The sequence below is a fragment of the Anolis sagrei genome, chromosome 5 (assembly GCF_037176765.1).
Source record: "Anolis sagrei isolate rAnoSag1 chromosome 5, rAnoSag1.mat, whole genome shotgun sequence".
Lineage (NCBI taxonomy): Eukaryota > Metazoa > Chordata > Lepidosauria > Squamata > Dactyloidae > Anolis > Anolis sagrei.
In genome coordinates, this window is record NC_090025.1 from 130,622,263 (window position 1) to 130,643,496 (window position 21,234).

At 37.7% G+C, this 21,234-nt stretch overlaps 1 protein-coding gene across 4 annotated transcripts in view; it reads left to right on the forward strand.

Moving 5' to 3' along the window:
• The window catches only part of CTTNBP2 (cortactin binding protein 2), a 139,002-nt gene that overhangs the window by 67,964 nt on the left and 49,804 nt on the right, over window positions 1–21,234 (forward strand). For all 4 annotated transcript variants that reach the window (XM_060777704.2, XM_060777703.2, XM_060777705.2 and 1 more), the window contains 3 exons: window positions 3,555–3,758; window positions 6,969–7,068; window positions 15,083–15,233. In XM_060777704.2, coding sequence (XP_060633687.2) covers window positions 3,555–3,758; window positions 6,969–7,068; window positions 15,083–15,233 — 455 coding nt within the window. The remainder of the gene's footprint in view (window positions 1–3,554; window positions 3,759–6,968; window positions 7,069–15,082; window positions 15,234–21,234) is intronic.

The following is a 21,234-nucleotide window of genomic DNA, read 5'->3' on the forward strand; positions in this document are numbered from 1 at the left end:
CATCTTTCCAATACATGTGCTTGTGTGGTTGTTGTGTGTAGTAATCTCCATGTGGGTTTCAGGATCTTTCATGGGTTTGTTTTCCATACTAGGACTCTGCTAATTTGTAAAGTGGTTTGTAGCAAAGAGAAAACTTAAGCTCTGCTAGGAATGTGACTGCAAATTTAATCATACCTGGATTTATCACAGTGCGGCATAAAGTCGCTCGAGCTTTATTTGGTATTATTAAAATAGTTGAAAATAAGAGCTTTAGTCTCAGAATGGCATTGCATACATTTACAGCCATCACCAGAGTCTCCTCAACCACATACATCTGAACAACAGTAGCAAATAACATCCCATCATTTGATGAATGAAATTCCCAAATAAGTGCTAAAAAAAGTACTTATTGATGGAAGCTCATCCCCTTTCCTTGTTGTGTTCCTTGATAAACAGTATCCAAAATTGCAGAGGTGAAGGATGTTGGATCGAAAGATTCCTTTTATGTGACCATGAATAACTAATTCCAGTTGAGTAAAATCTTTAATTAGGGCTCTGATAGGATGTGACAATAGACTGATCCATTGGCCTTCCTGCCACACTTGCTTCTGGGTTTAGCTAATTTTCTTATGAAAGTGACTATATAAACCAGATTTGCTTCAACACTAGCTATTTTCTCTGGGATTCTCCAGGCCTTCTTTGTTACATCTCTAAGCAGCATCCAACTGTTATCTTGTCAGCATTCCAAGGTTTCATATCACTTTAATTGTTGCGGTGCTGTCCTAAGAAGTACTGAGATTTGTAGTTTTTTGAGGCCTTTAAGAAGATACCAAGGGATCCTAAAAAGTAAACAGGTTTTCAAAATGCCTTGGACAATGTAGTTCAGGAGATTGGACTAAAGCTCCCTAGGAGACAATTCTAGGAATCCTTTTGGGTGGAGCCATGACAGTTAAAATAAAATGAAACTCTGTCATGTGAATGGGGAGAGTTGTTAAGGGCAGCTGTGCCATTAATTAAATATCTCTCACTGCAATTGCTTTCAAATGAACAGAGGTGAAAAGCGATTAGGATGAGAATCTCATAAGTATCTCTTGAATGACTTTCCTTAATTTCTCTGTTATTGTATTTTTCTGGTCGTAAATGAAAATCTATAATTGAAAGTCATTCTTGTATTCCTATGTGGATATCGAAACTGAACTAGGGCAATTAAAAATGGGACAAATATGGGACAAATAAAATGCCTTTCATCACTAATAATATATTAATATTCACCCAGAAGTAATAAATTCAGCTGTACATACAAGGACAGCCTTTCCTGAATATTACTGGAAAGACTTTCCTTGTAAGCAAAGATTCTAGCAAAATCTAGGCCATAGATTAAAGGACATTGTTGGATAAAATGCTGTCATAACAATGCTGGCCCGGAGCGTTCATTTTAATTCAGCTCGTCAATGACTTATAAAAAAAACAATTCCCCAATAATTCTTCAGGGAATTATTGTGGATGCAACCTAGGTTAAAATGTAAATGTTTATTTCATCTAGGTTTTTAAAGAAATGCTTCTTATGTTTTCCCATTAGATGTAATGATTTTGAAAATAAAATGAAAGTTTATATGAATCTTCTAAATTTAGAACAATGAGGAATACATGAAGAAAGGTCCAGTTGAGATATCCCTACCATAAATGTGAGATTTTTGCCCCTTCTACACTACCCTATATCCCAGGATCTGATCCCAGATTATCCAATTTAAACAGGATTATATGAGTCTCCGCTTCCAAATAATTTGGGATAGGCAGATATTCTGGGATCTGTTCCTGGGATGTAGAGCAGTGTGGAAAAGATCTTTGAGGCTTCAATTGGATGGAGTAAAAATAGCACCCATAATTGTTCTGAATTGTCCACCCAATCTTTGGAAAGAGCCCAAATTTAGCATGGTCAGATTAGGTGTGATGTCATATTGGCCAAGGAGGCAGGACATTGGTGTTGCCAATGGATGGCAAAGGTAGGTACATTCAAGGAGATAAGGATATCTTTCTTGCTATTTTACTGCCGCTATCTGCTCTTCTTGCCTCCTTCCCAATCTCCCCTCCCTGCAGAGTTTTCTTCTTCTTGCCCATTTTCACTTCCTTTATGCCTCATGTTGGTTCCTGCCCAGTTTGGACAAGGGATATTGTGGATGCCTTTAAGTAAGGCATAACCTTGCTGTGTTTAATGAAATATTGCAAACATTCCCTGATATTTCATTAAAAGCATGGCAATATAGAAAACATTCTTCAGCCTTCTCTTTAGATGGAAATAGATAAATAATAAATGATAACAGATAGGAGAACAATAGATAAGTTCCTGCTACATTTGAAAGGTTATGGAAAGGGTAAATTACAATGCAAGTGTTACAACACTTGCTGTATTAATTCATTGCCATTATAATATGAACAACCAATATAAACTGATTATTAGTTTTTATGTATTACTTGACTTTGGCATTCTTTTTTTTCTTTCATTGGGCAACCCACAATTAATGCAACATCTCTATTTTCACTCCTGTTTTCTATTTACTTTTGCAGCCTTTTGATCAAGAAAGAGTTCACAAAGTCTTCCGCACGCTATACAGCCGACTTCATGCCCTTAATAAACTCTCCTCTAAAGCTGCTAATGCCTGATACCTGGAATGTCTAACCAAGATAACTGCTCCTCATTTTTCTAAAGTCTGCTCTGTCAGTTGCCTTTCTTATTGGATGACTTGGAAGCTTTTTGCCAGTAATTTGGATGTAATTTGCTAATTGCTGTTCTGAAACCCTTCCTGTAAAAACACAAGAGGAAAAGCCAGGCTGCCAAATTAAAATGGTTTTGCAGTATTTCAGGCAGCCAAGGAAGCTGTAGGCAGGACAAGACTGGGTTTTAAATGCATTCTCAACTAAAAGGTCTTATTTTGCATCGATTTGAAATATTCTTGAGACAAGTATCCAGGCTGCAGTTTTTAAAAAGGGAATTAATTCTATGTAAAATTGACTACAACCCTCTTGGTATTTTTTTCGAATTGTAAATCCAGAATAGATTTAAGATAGCTCTGTTCTTTAACAAACAAATTGTGCACAATAGCAACCAAGGGTGGATTTACCTGTAGAATTAATTCAGCCTGATACCACTTTAACTGCCATGGTTCAATGCTATGAAATCTTAGGATTTGTATCTTTGCTCCAACACTCTTTGGCAGAGAAGCCTAAAAACTCGTAAAATGACAACTGCCATGATTCCATAGCATTGAATCAAGCCAATTAAAGTCATGTCAAACTGCATTAACTTTACAGTGTGGATTCAACCCAAGTGTTCTTTATTGTCTCTTAGTGCTTATCTACAACAGTAAATATCTAACAGAGCCTAGAACGTCATAATTGTGTGTGACTCCTAATTATCTTTGGATGCAGGGTTAAAAATAACATTTGTCAACTCTGTGCTCAGTTTTGATGGAGCCTGAAATGACAGGGAGTTGAACGTTGTTTAATAGCTTGCCGAGCGTGCCTCTTTAGCTTCTTCGTGTGTGTTCTCTCTAATTGATGTTGCTTTTAACTCACAGGCTGGTCTCCCTCCCTAACCCCTTTATTAATGAGCGGTGGTCCTGCCCCCCTGGGTGGCAGGCCCACCCTTCTTCACCAAGCTGCTGCCCAGGGAAATGTCACTTTATTGTCAATGCTGCTTAATGAAGAAGGTTTGGACATTAACGAATCCTGTGAAGATGGCTATTCTGCCTTGTATTCTGCTGCTATGAATGGACATACAGGTATGGGATTTGTTTGAGAGGTTACTTCATTGGCTGTTAAGCTGTTGTAGTTAATGTAATGTAGTTCCCAACCTGTAGTCCGTGGACCACAAGTGGTCCGCAAGAACTAAAATATGGTCTGCAGCCTCACCATTACTACACCATTGTGATGAGACAGACTGGTCTCACAAAACCCTCTTATAGTGCCAAGGGTTATTAAATATGGTTTTCTGTGCGTGAGCAGATGGCGACTACTGGATGGCATATGTTCTATATCACAAACTAAAGCTGATGTGATTTATTCAATGCAATTTCTTGAATCAGCACCCCAAATAACCAAACTGAATATAAAGTTGACGAAAAACTGATTCGTAACCCTTTTGGTACTAATGTTGGAGAGTGGTCCCTGGTCAAAGTGGTCCCTGATCAAAAAAGGGATGGGAACCTCTGATGTACATGTGTCTGCTCAGATGTAAATCCCATGGATCTTATCCCAACTAAGCACATAGAGAAAAGTACAAAAATAGTTTGCACTCAATTCAACAGACAAGAATGGCAGGATCAAGTGGAAATGAAAAGGAGCATTTCTCCTCCCCAATGCATTCCCTTGTGCTCTCCCAAAACTAGTTCTGGGAGACTACATGTACATCTGCACAGTTGAGTTAAAGCAGTTTGACTCCACTTTAACTGCCATACCTCAGTGCTATAGAATCATCAGAGGTGCAGCACCAGAACTATTTGACAAAGAAGGCTGAAGATCCTGTAAAACATCTTCCATGCTTTCATCACATTGATCCATGGCATTTAAAGTGGTGTCAGACTGCATTGATCCTACAGTGTAAATGCAGCATTGGAAATTCCCTTATTTTTACGTGTTTCAATAACTGAATAGAGGAAGGAAATAAAATTTAGCTGCAGCTGTCAACAGACTGTTGGATTGACCCCAGAGTAAATGAATGAAATCTGTTTTGTTCTAATAATGTTGATGATGTCTTTTGTGTTTACATGCAAAGTATGTTGGAAGGAAGTCAAAACAAACTAGCTAAAGCTGTTATCCTTTGATTTGAAAAGGAGTAGCTGCTGTTCCTTCTCCATAAGAAATAGCCGAAGCAACTTATAGTGAATACACAGCAATTTAATGAAGGACAATTGTAGGGGTCTTGTCATTTGACTTCTATGACAGCAGGATAGACTTGTTCTCTAAATATTTATTTTATTTTAAAAAATAATATCTAGGGCACCTTTCAGCCCCAAGTGTAAAACATGTTTCGATATTTAAATCACCACAGAGAGCCCTACTGTTAAATTTTGACTTTTAGGTTTGGTACCTGGCACTGTCCCTATTGTCTCTGGGGGGCGGGGGGCAGGGATTCAATGGGATTTATTCCCAGGAGAATGTGTATAGAAGCATGGCCTTCATGAAACATGCATATGGATGGCAACCAAAAACATTTTGTCAGTTTTTGAGATAATCTCCGACCCCCTGTCCTATTTCCTTTGTAGCTTGCGAAGTTACATTGTGGACTAGATCTCCCAGTGGCATTACTGGCTAGAAGGGAGCTGTTCTCCAAAAAAGTAAATTTACCAAGTTCTTTCCTCATAACTAGTTATGTCAGTTATTTGCAACGTTGCAGAAAATCCGCTACTGCTTCTATTCCAGATGTTATAGAGGAGATATTCAAGATGCTGAACCCAACCCACTGAACTAAAGTAGAATCTCGGATGGCTATTATTATTATTATTATTATTATTAAACTTTATTTGTATCCCGCTAGCATCTCCCGAAGGATTCGATGCGGCTTACACAGGCCAAGGCCTCAACACACAACACAACAATACTTCGAAGGCTGGAGGGAAATACCTCCCAATATTCCTTAATATTGATCTTTGGAAGTTAAAGTGTTGTCAAATTGCATTAGGGTGTAGATCAGGGGTCTTCAAACTTTGTTTAAAGGTTTACAGTCCCTCAGATTGTTGGGGGGCCAGACTGTAGTTTGAAAAAAAAAACATGAACAAATTCCTATGCACACTGCACATATCTTATTTGTAGTGAAAAATATATGAAATAAAAATGCAATATTTGAAAAGAAGAATAATTTTAACCAGCATAAACTTTCAATGGGAAGTGTGGGTCAAATTAATTAGGATTCTTGTCATTGTGTGCTTTCAAGTGATTTCATTAAATCTAAAGTTTAGTGTGTGGGCTGGGTAAATAACCTTGGAGAACCTCTTCCAGCATGTGGGCCTTAGTTTAGGGGCCCCTGGTGTCAATGCATCTTAATTAGTGACCAGCATATCCTATTTGAGGCTAATTTCAGAATCAGAACATCTCCTTGGTGCACATTTTCTTCTGAGTAATAGAAATTGGTGATACACATATCTCATGGAGACTTATTTACATTCTCCTGGGAATAAATCCCATTGAATTATTTCCCCAGAGACAATAACAGCAGCAGCATTTCATCTATATTCTTCCTTTTCCCCAGTATTGTGACCCGGAGGGACTGGATTATGGAATACTTTAAAAAATTACAAAACTTTCAGTTTATGTCTTCCAGAATCTTGCAATGAACTACCGATTGATTATTCTGAACATAACTAAGTATACATAACTATATCACTGGTACAGGGTAACAGACTTAACAAAGTAACTTCCCCTGCCACCCCCAACCCAGTGAAAACATTATTCACCCATGTTTCAATCCCTGGCAAAATAAACCTCCTTCTCCTATGTGTGGCTGATGTACAGTAAAGTAGGTCAAAGGGGAGTTATAACCATAGCAATAGTATTGCAATCATGATTATGTAACTATCATAAATACTCGTCCTTTATTGATTTGTATTGATGATTAATAGTTAGCCACAATTTTTTGTAGATTGTAACTTCTCCAATCTCCTTTACTGGGCATGAGCCACGTGGGGGAGAAGGGGACCCATTCTGCCAATGACTATAGTATAGGTGAAAGATGTTTCTGTCAGGTTTGGGATGTTAGGGCTGGAGAAGTTACTAATTTAATCTAACTAAGTATACTTAACTAAGTAGATGACAGAGGATTCTGGCCATTCAAGTTATATTTAATTGTTAAATTATTTTATTGTTAAACATTATTCTAACATCTAAACATGTGGCATCAGGATATACTACTTTGCCTTTATTAGTTGCATGTTTTCTAAGGAATGCCATCTGGTCTTCAGCTTTTGAATACGTCTTTTATGTTTCCCGATTTATAGATTGTGTAAGATTGCTGCTGACTTCAAAAGCACAAGTTGATCCAGTTGATAAAAATGGCTTTACACCCTTGTGTTCAGCAGTTGCTCAGGGACACTGCAAGTAAGTCATGTATTAAGTATCCTCTTTCCATGCATAACTCTGTGTATTTCTTCGGTATTTACAATTGGGGATGTATAAACTCAGTCAATAATCTGCAGTCAGGAGAACTCTTCTAGTATCTAATATTTGTTATTGTGGGGTTTTTTTTTTGTTAGAGAGATAGGATTTTTTGTTTTTTGTAAGCACACATCAATTTGTGTGACTGTTACAGGTAAGTCATGCCTTAATGGTGTCCCTTTTCATACATGTTCATAGAATCAGTCTGCAATTTATACGCACCTCCAAATATGCATTCCAGTTTTTAATATTATATTTTAGATTGCATTTAGATATAATCTTCTTTCCTGGATCTTCTTTTTCTCAAGTGTGTTTCGTTACTGGATCTTTGAACTGATTTATGATTCAGTTTTTGCTGAAATCCTTATCTGAGGTTTCTTTGAGCTCACAAATTAGGATTAAATGAAAAGCATGTGCTACCACTGGCAGCTGATGGAGAGAACTACATTCATGGATATTTTGCTTTGATCCTTCAAAAATGGCTGGTCTGCAAAAAGCCCATTCATTTGGAGTAGAATACGTCAAAGAACAAGGATGTTTCGTTTAACGGAGTGCCTTAGGAAACAGAATAAAAGCACAGGCAACTTTTGTCAGAGTTCAATAGTGACTGACAGAAGGAACACTTGAGAATTGTGAGATGCCATCTGGCCTCTAGTAAAAATACTTTGTGTGTACTATACTATGCAATTGCTATATTTTGCCATGTTCAGATTGTGTTTTTGTGTAAGAAAATGAGGCTGCAGATTCAGTGTGGCTACTATAGTCCACCAAGATTTGGTTGTGTTTTGGGTTTTTTTGTACAGCGTAATGGGGTTGTATTATTAACTACCAAAATCAGAATTATCTGTGGATGGCATTGATTTTTATAGTTTTAAATTGTTTTTGTATGAATTTTATTATGTGATTTAATCTGTTTTAAACGATGCATTTATGTGTGTTCGGCATCTAATTGTTGCCAGTCTTTACACCGCCCTGAGTCGCCTTCAGGCTGAAAAGGGTGGGATAAAAGTGTGGTAAATAAAAAATAATAAATAATTTATTACTTCCTATTTCTATATATGGTTGTAAAAACTGGGTGTTGTACTCCAGGCCAGGAAAAGCCCACTAACTTTAAAATACCACACAGCTGAGTAAAATGCAAGCAGCTTATTGAAGATAATAAAAAAAGCATTAGCAGTAAAAACACTTCATAGAAATAGGTAAATCCAAGTAGGGAGAAAGATAAACAGGAACAAATAATCCAGGAAATAAGTCCATCAGAGTTCATGAAAAACTTTTTTTTTATTAATCATTTTTATTCCACCAATTCCATCATTTTCAAATTACATTAAAAGAGGGGGAACAATTGGGTTGATAGAAAAGCAGGAAGGGAAGAAAGAAGAAAAAGAGAAGAGAGAAAAAAAAAGAAAAAAAGGAAAAAGAGGAAAATTAATTTGGGGTGGGGTGGGAAGGTGTGGAGGGGGGTAAGGCTTAGAAGTACTTCCAGTTCGATCCGCAGGGAGATAATCTTTCAAATAGTTCCTCCTATGTGATTTACTAACTGGCAGTGTGTGTGCTTATTTTTATTTTTTCCTCTTTAACCTTTTTCGATAATTAAATTTGTAACTTAATTTCTTCCTGCAAATGTCTTCTTAGTGGTTCTCAATTGGTTTGGTACCTTTTGTTTGCATTTTCCAATAAACACGATAGTTTATCCATACTCATATATTCTATTATTTTTTTCTAGGCAGTCTTCAATTAGAGGATGATCTTTTGCTTTCCATTTCTGGGCTACTATTATTCTTGCCGCTGCAGACAAATAAAACAAAATCTTTTCATCATTTTTTCCTAGTTTGAAATTGGTTATATTCAATAGATTGTATTCCAGTTTCATGTCAAATTTCACCTTAATAATTTTTTGAGTATGTTTGTGTACTGTTGTCCAATATTTCTTGATTGTTTTACAGCTCCACCAGAAATGAAAGTGAGTGCCCACTTCCCTACCACATTTCCAACATTGGTTGTTGTATTTTTTAATAAAATTTTGCTAATTGAAGAGGAGTTAGATACCAGCGGTAGAATATTTTGTACCAGCCTTAAACTATGTTAGTGGCTCTTGTATATCTTAATTTGGTCATCCAGTCGTGTTCCCATTCCTTTAAGAGAATAGAGTGTCCGATGTCTACAGCCCATTTGGTCATGCTTTCTTTTATTTATTTATTTATTTATTTATTTATTTCTTGCATTTATTGACCGCCCCTCTCAGCCCGAGGGCGACTTTATTAAATCTTTTATTAAATCTTTCTCCATGTCCCACTCTAGTAGTTTTTGGTAGAGTATTTTAATTAACTTTTTGTCCTTTTTAATATCGTGTCCCAGCATGTTTCGTTAGAGTTGAAGCCTAACTTTCAGTCTTCTTTAAAGCATTCTTTGGTTTGTAAATAATGAAACCAACTCATTTTTTCATCAGATTCCCTTACTTCTTCCAAGGTTTTCAGCTCCCATTCATTGTTTTTTTAATTATTAAATGTTTGTAGTTCTGCCATTTTTCACATGGAATTTCCTTGTTGTGGAATGCCTCTGCCGGGGATACCCATAACAGGGTTCTTTCATTTAAAAAACCTTTATATTTATTCCATATTATAAGCAGAGCTGCCCTGACGAAGTAGTCGGAGAATGTTTTTTCCACTTTGGTTTTGCTATACCAGACCTCTTCTAAGGTCAAATTCTCTAAAGTTAAGATTTTCTCCTTTTGGAGCATTGTCCACTCCTTGACCCATGTTAGGGCACACGCTTCGAAATAAAGTTGTATATTTGGGAGCGCTATGCCCCCTCGACTTTTGGCATCGGTTAGTGTCTTAAATTTAACTCTGGACTTCTTCCCATTCCAAATAAAATTCGATATATCCTTGTTCCATTTCGAAAAGCAGGTCTTTGTTCTTAAGATGGGGATTGCTTGGAATAAGGAAATCATTCTGGGGAGAAAACACATTTTTACTGCTGCAGTTTTGCCTTATAATGACCAGTTTAAGAATTTCCAGTTGTCTAGCTTCTTTTTGATACTTTTCCAAGTATTTTCATAATTGTCTTTAAGGAGATGGGAATTTGAATTTGAAATTGTGATGCCTAGATATTTAACTTTTTTCACTATTTCTATTGTAGCCATTTCTTGTAACTTATCCTTTCTTTCTCTTGTAATATTTTTGTTATTATTTTTGTTTTACTCTTATTGATCTTGAATTTCACTAATGCCCTGAACTTCTCTATTTTTTAATCCATTTTTGTATAGATTCTAAGGGTCTTTCCACAATACACACAGCATCTTGCTTCCTTGCTCACGTTGCTAAGCAACATATAGAATTATTTTCTGGTGAACCCCAAATTCCAATTGTTGATTGACATCTAAATTTGTTTAAAACATTCTTAGATTGTCTTTCCGTTTGTTTTGTAAACAACTCCAGGGTAATGCCAAAATCAACTGCTTTCAAGGTAGAGAAATCTAGAGGCGTTGCAGCGCTTTCAAGGCCTGGTTTTGGTCCCAACCCACTCTTGCGAGAGGTCAAATAAGTAGGCCTTTCCAAGGCGCTGGGCCCCTTTGGGGAGGCGCATGTATTGAGTGTAGACACACTTGCCATTGAGGCCTTCAGCGAACAACAACAGCAGGTCTCATTAAAGCTCCTTCAACATAAACATCCTCTCCCTTCACCCGCCTCAGACCGATGTGCGGGCGATCTGGCTGCGACATCTGTCACCCCATTGATCGCCAGGGTTGATTCGGCTGATCCCTCGTAAGTCCTTATCTGTCCTTATTTCTTCCAATAATATTTTGAGTATCATGATAAATAGTAATGGGGACAATGGACATCCTTGCATTACCCCTTTCTATATTTTTATTTTTTCCATTTGTGTACCATTTACTATGATTTTTGCTGTTTGTATACTGTAGACAGCTTTAATTGCATTTAGGAAGTAACGTCCAATGTCAATTTCTTTAAGGTTTTTTTTATCAAAAACTCCCAACTTGTATTATCGAAGGCCTTCTCTGCATTGAGGAAGAGGAGGCCTACCTCTTTCTGGGGTTCCCCCCCCCCCCTCCGGTAGTATTCTATGATATCGAGTATCATTCTTGTGTTATCTTTCATTTGCCTATTAGGTTAAAAACCCACTTTGGTCTTCTTTTATTCTCTCTAGTAATAATTTTTTCAGTCGGTCCGCTAGTATGTTCGCAAAGATCTTATAATCACTATTCAGTAATGAAATTGGGTGATAGTTTTTCAGATTAGTTTGGTCAGTCTTATCTTTGTGAATTAATGTGATATTGGCCTCTTGCCATGGTTTTGTAATCTTGGATCCTATTAGGACTTTGTTCATTACCTCCCTTAACTGCATAGAGAGTTCCTTTTTAAATATTTTGTAATAATTTATTGTAAAGCCATCTGGTCCTGAGGCCTTGTTGCTCTGAGATTTATCTATCTACCCCCTCTCTGGGTAGCTTCTTCTGTGAGGATCTCTCACACAGGCAGGATGGGTCTCCCAGAGGAAACCCCCCCAACCCGTGCCAGGAGTGTCCCTCTGTGAAGTTTGCTTCCAACCTGACCTCCTTATGTCAGGATTGGGGAGATTGTATATCTCCTTCCCTATGAGGAGAGGTTCCAGACCCCCTAACTTCAGGAGCTGCGGGCCCTGCTGCAGCCGCCATCTTGTCCTCACCCGGAAGTCCGAGAGTCCACGAAAAACTAGCGCAGAAACTTCCAAGGTAAAACTCCAAACTAGAATCATGAAATCAAACAAGGCATAACTTGAATCTATCCAAGGCAAGGCTACAAGGTTCAGGAAAAACATCTTAAATCATTTCCAACGTTGCTTCATCTGGCTACAGATTCTGTACTGTCCTAATCTACTCTATATCCCAAGCTGCCAGAAAAGGATTTCTTTGCAGCCTTGATTCTCTTATCAGTTTCTCTCTCAGCCTGGCAGAACACCTGAGAGATTGGTGTTTGTCTGTTCTATCTGAAAACATGCCTTCTATCTTCTGGCTCATTAATTTCTGCAGCTGAGCCAGGTGCTGAGCTTTTCACAGGCTCAAAGTCCTGGGAATTCTCTGGTAACAATTCAGGCCCTCTTCCAGAGACCGTACCATCATCCCCAAACTTTTCAGGAGCATTCTCATCAGCAAAGACACTTTGAACAGGAATCCCATTGTCATTCTCTGCATCTAAAGCACCCTCATAAATAAAAACAGCATTGTGATTCCCAACATCCAGAGTGCCCTGATCATTAGACACAATCACAGGCTGAACTCCAACACTGGGCTTTAACGAAAGCTGAAGAGAATTAATGTGGTATTGGAGGAGAATTAAACAGACATAATGGACTGCCAAAAAGACAAATGAGTAGTTCCTAGAGTTAGTGAGGCCTAGCTTCTTACTGGAAGCCAAGGTTTCATTGATGCTGTCATATTTTGGACACATCATGGGCAGAGACAATTCATTGGGAAAGACTATAATATTCAGTAAAGCAGAAGGCAGTAGAAAAAGGGGAAGAGCACACTACGTGTGGCTTGATTCAGCCAAGGAAGCCATAACTCAAAACTGTAGTTTCTTTATGTGTATGCATACATGTTTGTGTGTGTGCATCCAGGTGTTGGTGGAGGTGTTTCTCCATCTGTCCTGCAAAAAGAATGCAAAATTACAAAAGCTTATTAGGCATATATGCCTCTCATATGAGTAGAAATGAATAGAAATCCTTCTCACGCTGCAGTTTTAGAACAAGAACGTTGGAAACTGAATCTTCTATGAATAGAAATCATGACATGGGAAGACACTGATCACATGCTGAAACCCAAGCAAGCTGACAGTTCTTTTTATTTGCTCCTTCTAGCAGTTGTAGGAATAATTTGTTTGTGTATACCCCCTATCTTTCTAAAGACTAAACTGTGAGATAATGCACAGTGGAGTAGGTCTGTTGTCATGAAAGGAAGTGCTTGTCTTCATAAATAAATGCCTTTCAGATCTGCTTAGCTCTTTACCTTTCTTGCTAACCACAGTTAGCACTCTATCATCTTTGTACAAAAGAATGCAATAAAATAGAACTGATGCCCACTCTTTTCAGACAGTCTAGTATCTGTCCATCCATTTCAGCCCTGAATAGCATGAATCTAAACAGTATTCAAACCGTGCTGCAGAAATTTGATTATGTCTGTGAGTTCATTCAGTCTGATGAATCCTATTTTCTGTAGATGCTATTGTCTCTCTCACACTCTATTTTTTTTTTTTTTGCTTGCTGTTTTGCTGTGCAGCTGGTATTGTTGCTGCCATAGCAATCTGGCATTCAAATCACAAAGATGCTATTAGTATTGGCTAGAACGATGCATAGTTCAGGCAGGTGTGGTGCAGGTTTCCCATTGGGGCTGTCAATCAACCTGATACCTGACCTATGACAACCCTGTTATTCCAGTTACCCATGACAGCCCTTCAGTAGAGACAGTCACTTGTCAGCTCTCAGCCCAGAGTTCAGTAGACAAGTTGTGAGCAGACTCAGAATTGATCTCACCATCCTGGCATTTCAAAAGAAAGTTACTCTTTGGAATCTGAGTTAACAAAGCACATTACTTCAACAGAAAACTTGGGATGAAATACAAAAATAATGTGGAAAGAATAGGGGTTGGTTCCTGCATCTTAAAAAAAAGACCAATTCAACATGTTTTGAGAAACGTTTTCTTCAAAATCTAAACAAAACAAGTTGAATAAGGCTTACATAAGAATATATTGGACCTTGTAGTAACCATGTGATAGGTCCTGCCAAAAAGCAATATTTTTAGTGCTTTCTACATAGCATCTACCTATTTGATGGCTCCTTCTTTGGAAACTTTTAAACAGAGGCTGGATGGCGATCTGTCTGGGGTGCTTTAAATGTGGTTTTCCTGCTTCTTGGCAGGAGGTTGGACTGGATGGCCCATGAGGTCTCTTCCAACTCTATGATTCTATTTATTGATGTAGGTATGGTCAAACATACCTACATCGACCATTTTCCAGTGTTTCAGCTTGAGAGAAGGGCTTCCACGAACATAGAGACAATTCAGACTGTTCTGAAGATGATGGAACCCATACTTATTTAAATCATATTTCATAGCACTTGAATGTATCTGTTGGTGTAATTACCATTCAGAAGCATAGCCATAAAATCATAGAGTTGGATGAGACCTTGTGGGTCCAACCCCCTGCCAAGTAGCAGGAAAATCACATTCAAAGCACCCCCAACAGATGGCCATTCAGCCTCTGCTTAAAAGCCTCCAAAGAAGGAAGTTCCACAACAGTCTGGGTCACAGAGTTCTACTGCTAAACAACTCTCACAGTTAGGAAGTTCTTCCTAATATTCAGGTGGAATCATCTTTCCTTGTAATTTCCATGTTAGTCTAGATCTCATGTATCTGATGAAGTAGAGTTAAGTCTACAAAAGCTTATGCAACCAACTTCTTCCTTTCAATTAATCTCAAAGGTATTATAAGATTCCTTTTCACATTACAACTATTGTTAAATATGTAATTCTCAGACATAAGTAGATAGTGTCAGGATGAGAAGGTCTGGTTTCTTCCACTAGTCCAATACAAATCCTGGACTGAATGTAGGATACTAAGTGTGTATCTACACCCTGAATGCAGTGTAACACTACCTAACTGTCATAGCTCTATCATATGGAATAATAGGATTTGTAGTTTGATAGCCAACACTCTTTGCCAGAGACTTCTTACAATGTTATGTAGCACTGAGTCATGGTAGTTAAAATTGTGCCATATTGCATTAATTCTACAATAAATATGAACGCTAATCTTCAGATTTTTGATAAAAAAATGCTTTCCCCATTGGCCATTTAAATATTGGTGGAGACGATATGGGAGCTGAATGGAATTGTGAAGGTCGGGGTTTTTCCAGGTCAGATGTTGTCCTAATGTGTCTTTGCCTAATGTTTCAATCCCTAGATGTGCAGAATTATTAATCAAGTACCATGCTGACGTTAATCATGCTGCTGAAAGGGGAGAGACACCTCTCTTCTTGGCCTGTGGAAATGGAAATAATGAATGTGTCAAACTCTTGCTGGAAGCTGGAGCAGACAGAAGTGCAAAAACCTGTGTAAGTTTGAAAACCCATTTCTCGAAGTCAAACTTTCAGGAAAACAGAAGTGAGTCACTGTGAAATGCCTTCAGAAGGCATATATTAATATCCTTAACTGCTAGACTGCTGTGTTTCAAAATGACTTCTTTGGAGGGCATTTATTAATAACCTTAATGACTGTGCAGTATGAAATCTTTTGGTATTAATGAAAGGTTTCATTTTTATGTGGCTATGTGCGACCATAAAATGCCTCCAATAACATTCAATTATTTATTTTCCTCTAAGATTTCGACAATAATTATCTTTCCTGTCATCCTACTTTATAGAATTAATATGTGAAGTGTCATTATCCACAGCTTGCTCCCATAAATTCCCATTTTTAATGATGCAACTTTTGGCTGAGATATTTTTCTTGTCTTTAATGAAATACTCTTGGTACTTTGCTTAAGAGACACAATATTTTGGTTGGTTAGTTTGCTTGTTGTGTTTATTATTATTTAATATTTCCCAGAAAAATAGTCAAGGGGAACAGTCATCCTAAAGAAAGAGATGCTGAAAGCATGAAAATTCTTCAGGTTAAAATAAATAAATAAGCATTTGCTTTGACAGTTTCCAACCACTAATACAACGAGTCCCTTGTGGCTCAATGGGTTAAACCCTTGTGCCAGCAGGACTGTTGACCAAAAGGTCAGCAGTTCGAATCTGGGGAGCAGGGTGAGCTTCAGTCTATCGGCTGCAGCTTCTCATGTGGGGACGTGAGAGAAGCCCCCCTCAGTACGATAAAAAAACATCTGGGCATCCCCTGGGCAATTTCCTTGCTGATGGCCAAATATGAAAGGTTCTTCCTAATCTTTAAAAAAATGTATTTCCATTTTGTGTCTTCAAATCATTTCTTCTCATGGGGTTTTCATGGCCGGATTTTTTTCAAAGGAGGCTTTCTATTACCCTTTTCTGTGTCTGAGACAGGATGGCTTGCTTAAGGCCTTTAAGCAGGTTTCTATGAATCATAGAATAGAATCATAGGGTGGAAGAGACTTTGTGGGTCATCTAGTCCAACCCCCTGCCAAGAAGCAGGAAAATCACATTCAGTGCATCCCTGACAGATGGCCATTCAGCTGAAAAGAATATTCAAACTATGGTTTTTCCAGAGTCCAACATTTGAAACTCTACACCACTCTGGCAGTCACTAACATAAATAAATAAATATGTGGACATTCAGATTACATTTCTGTAGCAATGGCTAACTATGTTTTAAAAAGAGATGATTAAGTCCTGGATAATGAGAATAAAAGTTTCATAATGACTAATATAACACCGACAGGCTTAATTTTCCTTGGGTTGCCTTTACATCTTAGATAGTAAACTTTTTCGCATGTGTAGAGAGACAGTGTTATGCAGTGGTTTAAGCATTTGGCTATGACTCTTGAGAACAGGGCTCAAATCCTGCTTGTCCATGGAAAACCCCTATGTGACCCACGGCAAGCCAACTTCTCACAATCTCAGAAAAAAGGTGAAGACAAGCTCCCTCTGAACAAATATTGCCAAGAAAATCCCGTAATAGGTTTGCCTTAGGGTTGCCATAAGTTGGAAACAATGTGAAGGGGTACAGCAACAAAGCAATGTGTGTCTCTCATTTGAGTTTGTACCCCAGTGTTCAGATATTTAGTATTTACCAAGGATTTTTAAACAAGAGATATTCTAAAAGAAAAACTGCTAAAGTAACAGGGCATAGATGCTTTAAGCACATTAAATAAACAGATAACATTTAAACTCCATACACTAAAAAAATAGATCAGCAACAATGGTAAAAGGCATAAAACAGGCAGACTCCATAGTCAGGCTAACTATTTTTCTAAGCCTGTGAACACAATACATTTCATCCCTGTAAACCGTCAGTAGCTGTAAGATCTTCCGGGGAGATCCTGCTCTTGCTCCCACCACTGTCACAAGCATGGTTGGTGGGGACGAGGGAGAGGGCCTTCTTGTTGGTGGCCCCTCAACTTCAGAACACCCTCCCCAGGGAAATTAGGCAAGCCCCTACACTGCCCTATTTTCGCGGCGATGAGACACAAAATTATTCATGGAGAGACTAGCCATCGCCCCTTATACAGTGATGCATTCAATATGAAATGGTTAAAGCCTATGCTCCATAATGGTCTACTATAAGGCACATTCCTTGAGGAACATCTGCCACATTCCTAGAAACAATTAGAAGCCAAATTTACAGAAAACCTTGAGTTACATTGAGGAGTGTATAAGACAGAGCTTCTTCTGTAGCCTTAACTCAATTATGGAATTCCTTGCCAAGGAATATCAGGTTCGCTCCAAGCCTGTTGACCATATGACAGGCAGTCAAAATTGACCTTTAAATGGGTTTTTAAAAGCTTTTTTGTGTTTGTGTTACAGTTTAATGGTAGATATAAAAATAGCATTTTGGCCTGGTTTTGTGCTGTGATTTTATACTCTATATAAGGGCCCTTTTGATAAATATAGAATGAGTGGACAGATTTTTCAGGTTGCTGCAGGCTGTATTCATTAAAATTGTGTTACATTGAATTAAAATTATGCATAATATTTTCAGTTAGAACATTGGCATTGTCCTTGGGCTTCAATTTCCAAGTGTCCTTCAGCATTGAATGCATTTACTTGGGACTGAGAAGTTTATCACGAGGCAGGCAATTACAGCAAAACAGCAGTCCCTTTACCTTGGACATGATGTTGTTCCTGACTCTCGTGATCAGAGGAACCTTTGGATTTTTTTTAACAAAAGGGGGTCACTAATGTATTATTTGTGTTTGTAAAAGAAACACTTTACAGGTTATTTCCCACCGGGAGATCCACAAGAACATTATGTGATAAGTTGAAAGCAAAAGCATTGTACTCCTTATTATTGCGGTATGCCAGTCTCATGTGATAGGTGCCTGAGTGAATCTATTGAATCACATCTATTCTTGGTCTGCTACTGCAATGTTTTTCTTACATAATCCAAAGTTGTTCACCAAGGAATATTGTGGAATCCCTGTAGAGTTATCATCACAGCTGAAAGCAGAACAAGAGTGAACTGGAAATAAAAATAGTAAACAAGGAAGAGAATAGGCTGTGTATTGGAGGTGGAGAACATAAGGTCCCTGAGATGATGGTTGTTCATTTCCATCAGCCCTAGCCAATCTAGGCCTGATAGGAGGGTACAGTCCATCAAAGTCTGGAGGGCCACACATTTATCATTTCAGCTCTACAATAAAGACTTTAGAGTTCCCAGTTCGACTGCATAAAACCAAAAACCTTAACTTTATAAATGCAACCATCATCAAAGTTTTCACATTTGTATATTTTGTGAAATATCACATTTAGAAACACTTTAGAAATATGCCCTCCATTCCTTGTAGAATTTAGTGAGCAAAGATTCCTAATCTTATCTCTCTTTCACAAGAGGGATTTGATTGTTTTGGAAGTGATATCTCAGACCTGCGCAACATGTGGCTCCAGGCTGTTCACAACGCACCAGCCATATACTACAAGCTGCCAAGTGCTTGATAAACCTTATGCCTGTGTGATCCCAGGTGGGCTACAAAAACAGGTCTTTTTCATGTCTTTTTCATGTAGCTGGTAAGCTAAACTATGGCATATAGCCTGGAGGTTCTGTGTTGTGTAAATACTTCATACTGAAAGCATTATAGACTCTGTAATGCAGAGAAGTTCCAGTGTGCTTGAAATTTTGTTTTCTGGCACAATGGGAGACAATTTTTTTCCTTACTTTCTTAAAGACACTTGTACCACTTTGACAAGACAGTTCAACAGCTGAGATCCATATAGCAGACTGGCAGAGACAAAGTTTTTACCATTGTACTTATGTTATTTGATCAGAGAGCAAATCCTGTTTTTCTTCTCTGGTTCGTGCTACAATATCAACAAGGGGAGGGGGGCAGGGTGTCCACTGTGGTTCTGTCCCCCCATCCACTGATTGCCTGCTGGGATATGATCAGATATGGCCATGCTGCCCTTGTTCATTTAGATAAATAAAATACGCCCTTGCAATAAGACTGCACTGCATTTATGTATATATGCAAATACAGGTAAACAAAAAAAATCAAAAACACTTCTGTTCCCAAGCATTTCAGATAAGGAATATTTACCTTTCTTCCATGACCTCCCCAAAATTACATACACTTGGTGGCATACCCAGGGGTTACACAGATGCATATCACCAATAGGATCCTAGCCAATATGTGCCTATTCAGAAGTAAATCTCATTGACTTTAGCCAGGTTTCATCCCACATAATTTGATATATAGATCTTAAAACTGCAGTCTTATTCAGACTTACTTAAGAGTAAATCTTACTGAAAACAATTACATTCACTTCCAAGTAAACATTTATAGGACTGCAGTCCAATAAACCTACATTAAATTAACTATGAGTGAGTAGCTCGGTTTTTGAGCCATTGATCAATAAGTGCTAAATTGGAAAACTCATGGAAAATCTATTTTTTAACAGCCATGACTCAGAGTGCATTCTTCCAAAATGCTGATTCAGGTGGATGCAGTGTATTTCATAGAAACATTGCTTCATTTATGAAAGGTCTTTTATGGCTTTGTGTTGAAATAATTTGGCTCAATTCTTTTCATCTATACCCATTTCCCTACTACTGGTGGTTGGCTTAAGCAAATGCCCTTTTTTTTGTAATTACCTTATTCTGCCTTATTATCACTCCCCTGTAAGGTGATGCTAGGTCACATAACAGTCAGCAGCTCAATTTGCACAAGATTTTGTGGCCATATTCCATCATAGTCTTCATAGACCTTCACCTATTATTAGGTAGAGTAAAACAGGTATGTCAGATAACTGATATAGGATCCATAAGACCTCAGACAGTCAGATAATTAAATTATTATTATTATTATTATTATTATTATTATTATTATTATTTGAAACACAACAAGATGAGTCCACAGCAGACACTCTGCTGGCTGTTGAATTGGATCACATGTCGGACACTTCCCAAGTGTCTAGGACTGTATGATGTATCAGCAAATAATAAGTTGGAAACAGTTTGTGCCAGAGTCTTTACAGTTCGATTTTTAAATCCTCATATCGTGTCAGCTTTTCCAGTTGTTTCTCTGCAATCCTGCTGTCACCTGGGATTGCGACATCAATGATCCATACTTTGTTTTTAACACGATTGTGAGGTTATTATTATTATTATTATTATTATTATTATTATTATTATTGCTGTTGGTTATTATCGTTCTTACCAGTGACAGCAGGAGGTACCTTTCAAAATTTTATTAGCTTTAAAAAGGATTTATTTTGAAAGCTGTATGACTGTTGCTCCACACTAGTCAAAAGTTCCGAGATTCAGCAGGAAATTTAAATGGGTTTTTTTAATTTAAATGGGTACCAGGGTTTTTTTTAATCTATATGTTATTTTTTCCAATATTTTCCTATGAATGTTGAGTATCAATCACAACTTTTTATTCCCACTATTGGATTTTTTTTTAAAAAAAGATTCTTTTGGGACAATAACTCTCAGAATCCCAAAGCCACCATAAACAATGTTCATGCTGCTTCTGAAAGCTGTAGTAACTTTTCCAAATTCTGTGACTGAGAAAAAAGTCTAATACTCTACCTGTTTCCCAGTCACTGAATTTGGAAGACAAGTCGAGTATTGGAGCCTGCTGCTTTTTCTTCTTTTAAAAAGAGGCCATATAAAAATAAGGCACAAGCTTAGAATTTGTCATCAAAATGAAGGCAACAACCTGTCCAGTCAGCTGAAACATAATGATAATTGGGAGTGGGGAATAGAAATACAGAAAGATACGAGTTTAGATGCTTGCTGTTTAAAATAAATACATCCAAAGAAAATTAAAATTTGAAAATGTTATTCCAGAGCAGCTGCATTCACTTTGTTATGCTAATGTAGGAAAGATTTAACACTGTTTAGAGCCAAAGAGATCAAGTGTGCCTATATAAAGCAGTGCAGAATAGCTCATAACAACATCAGACACCTGACAAGGATCCA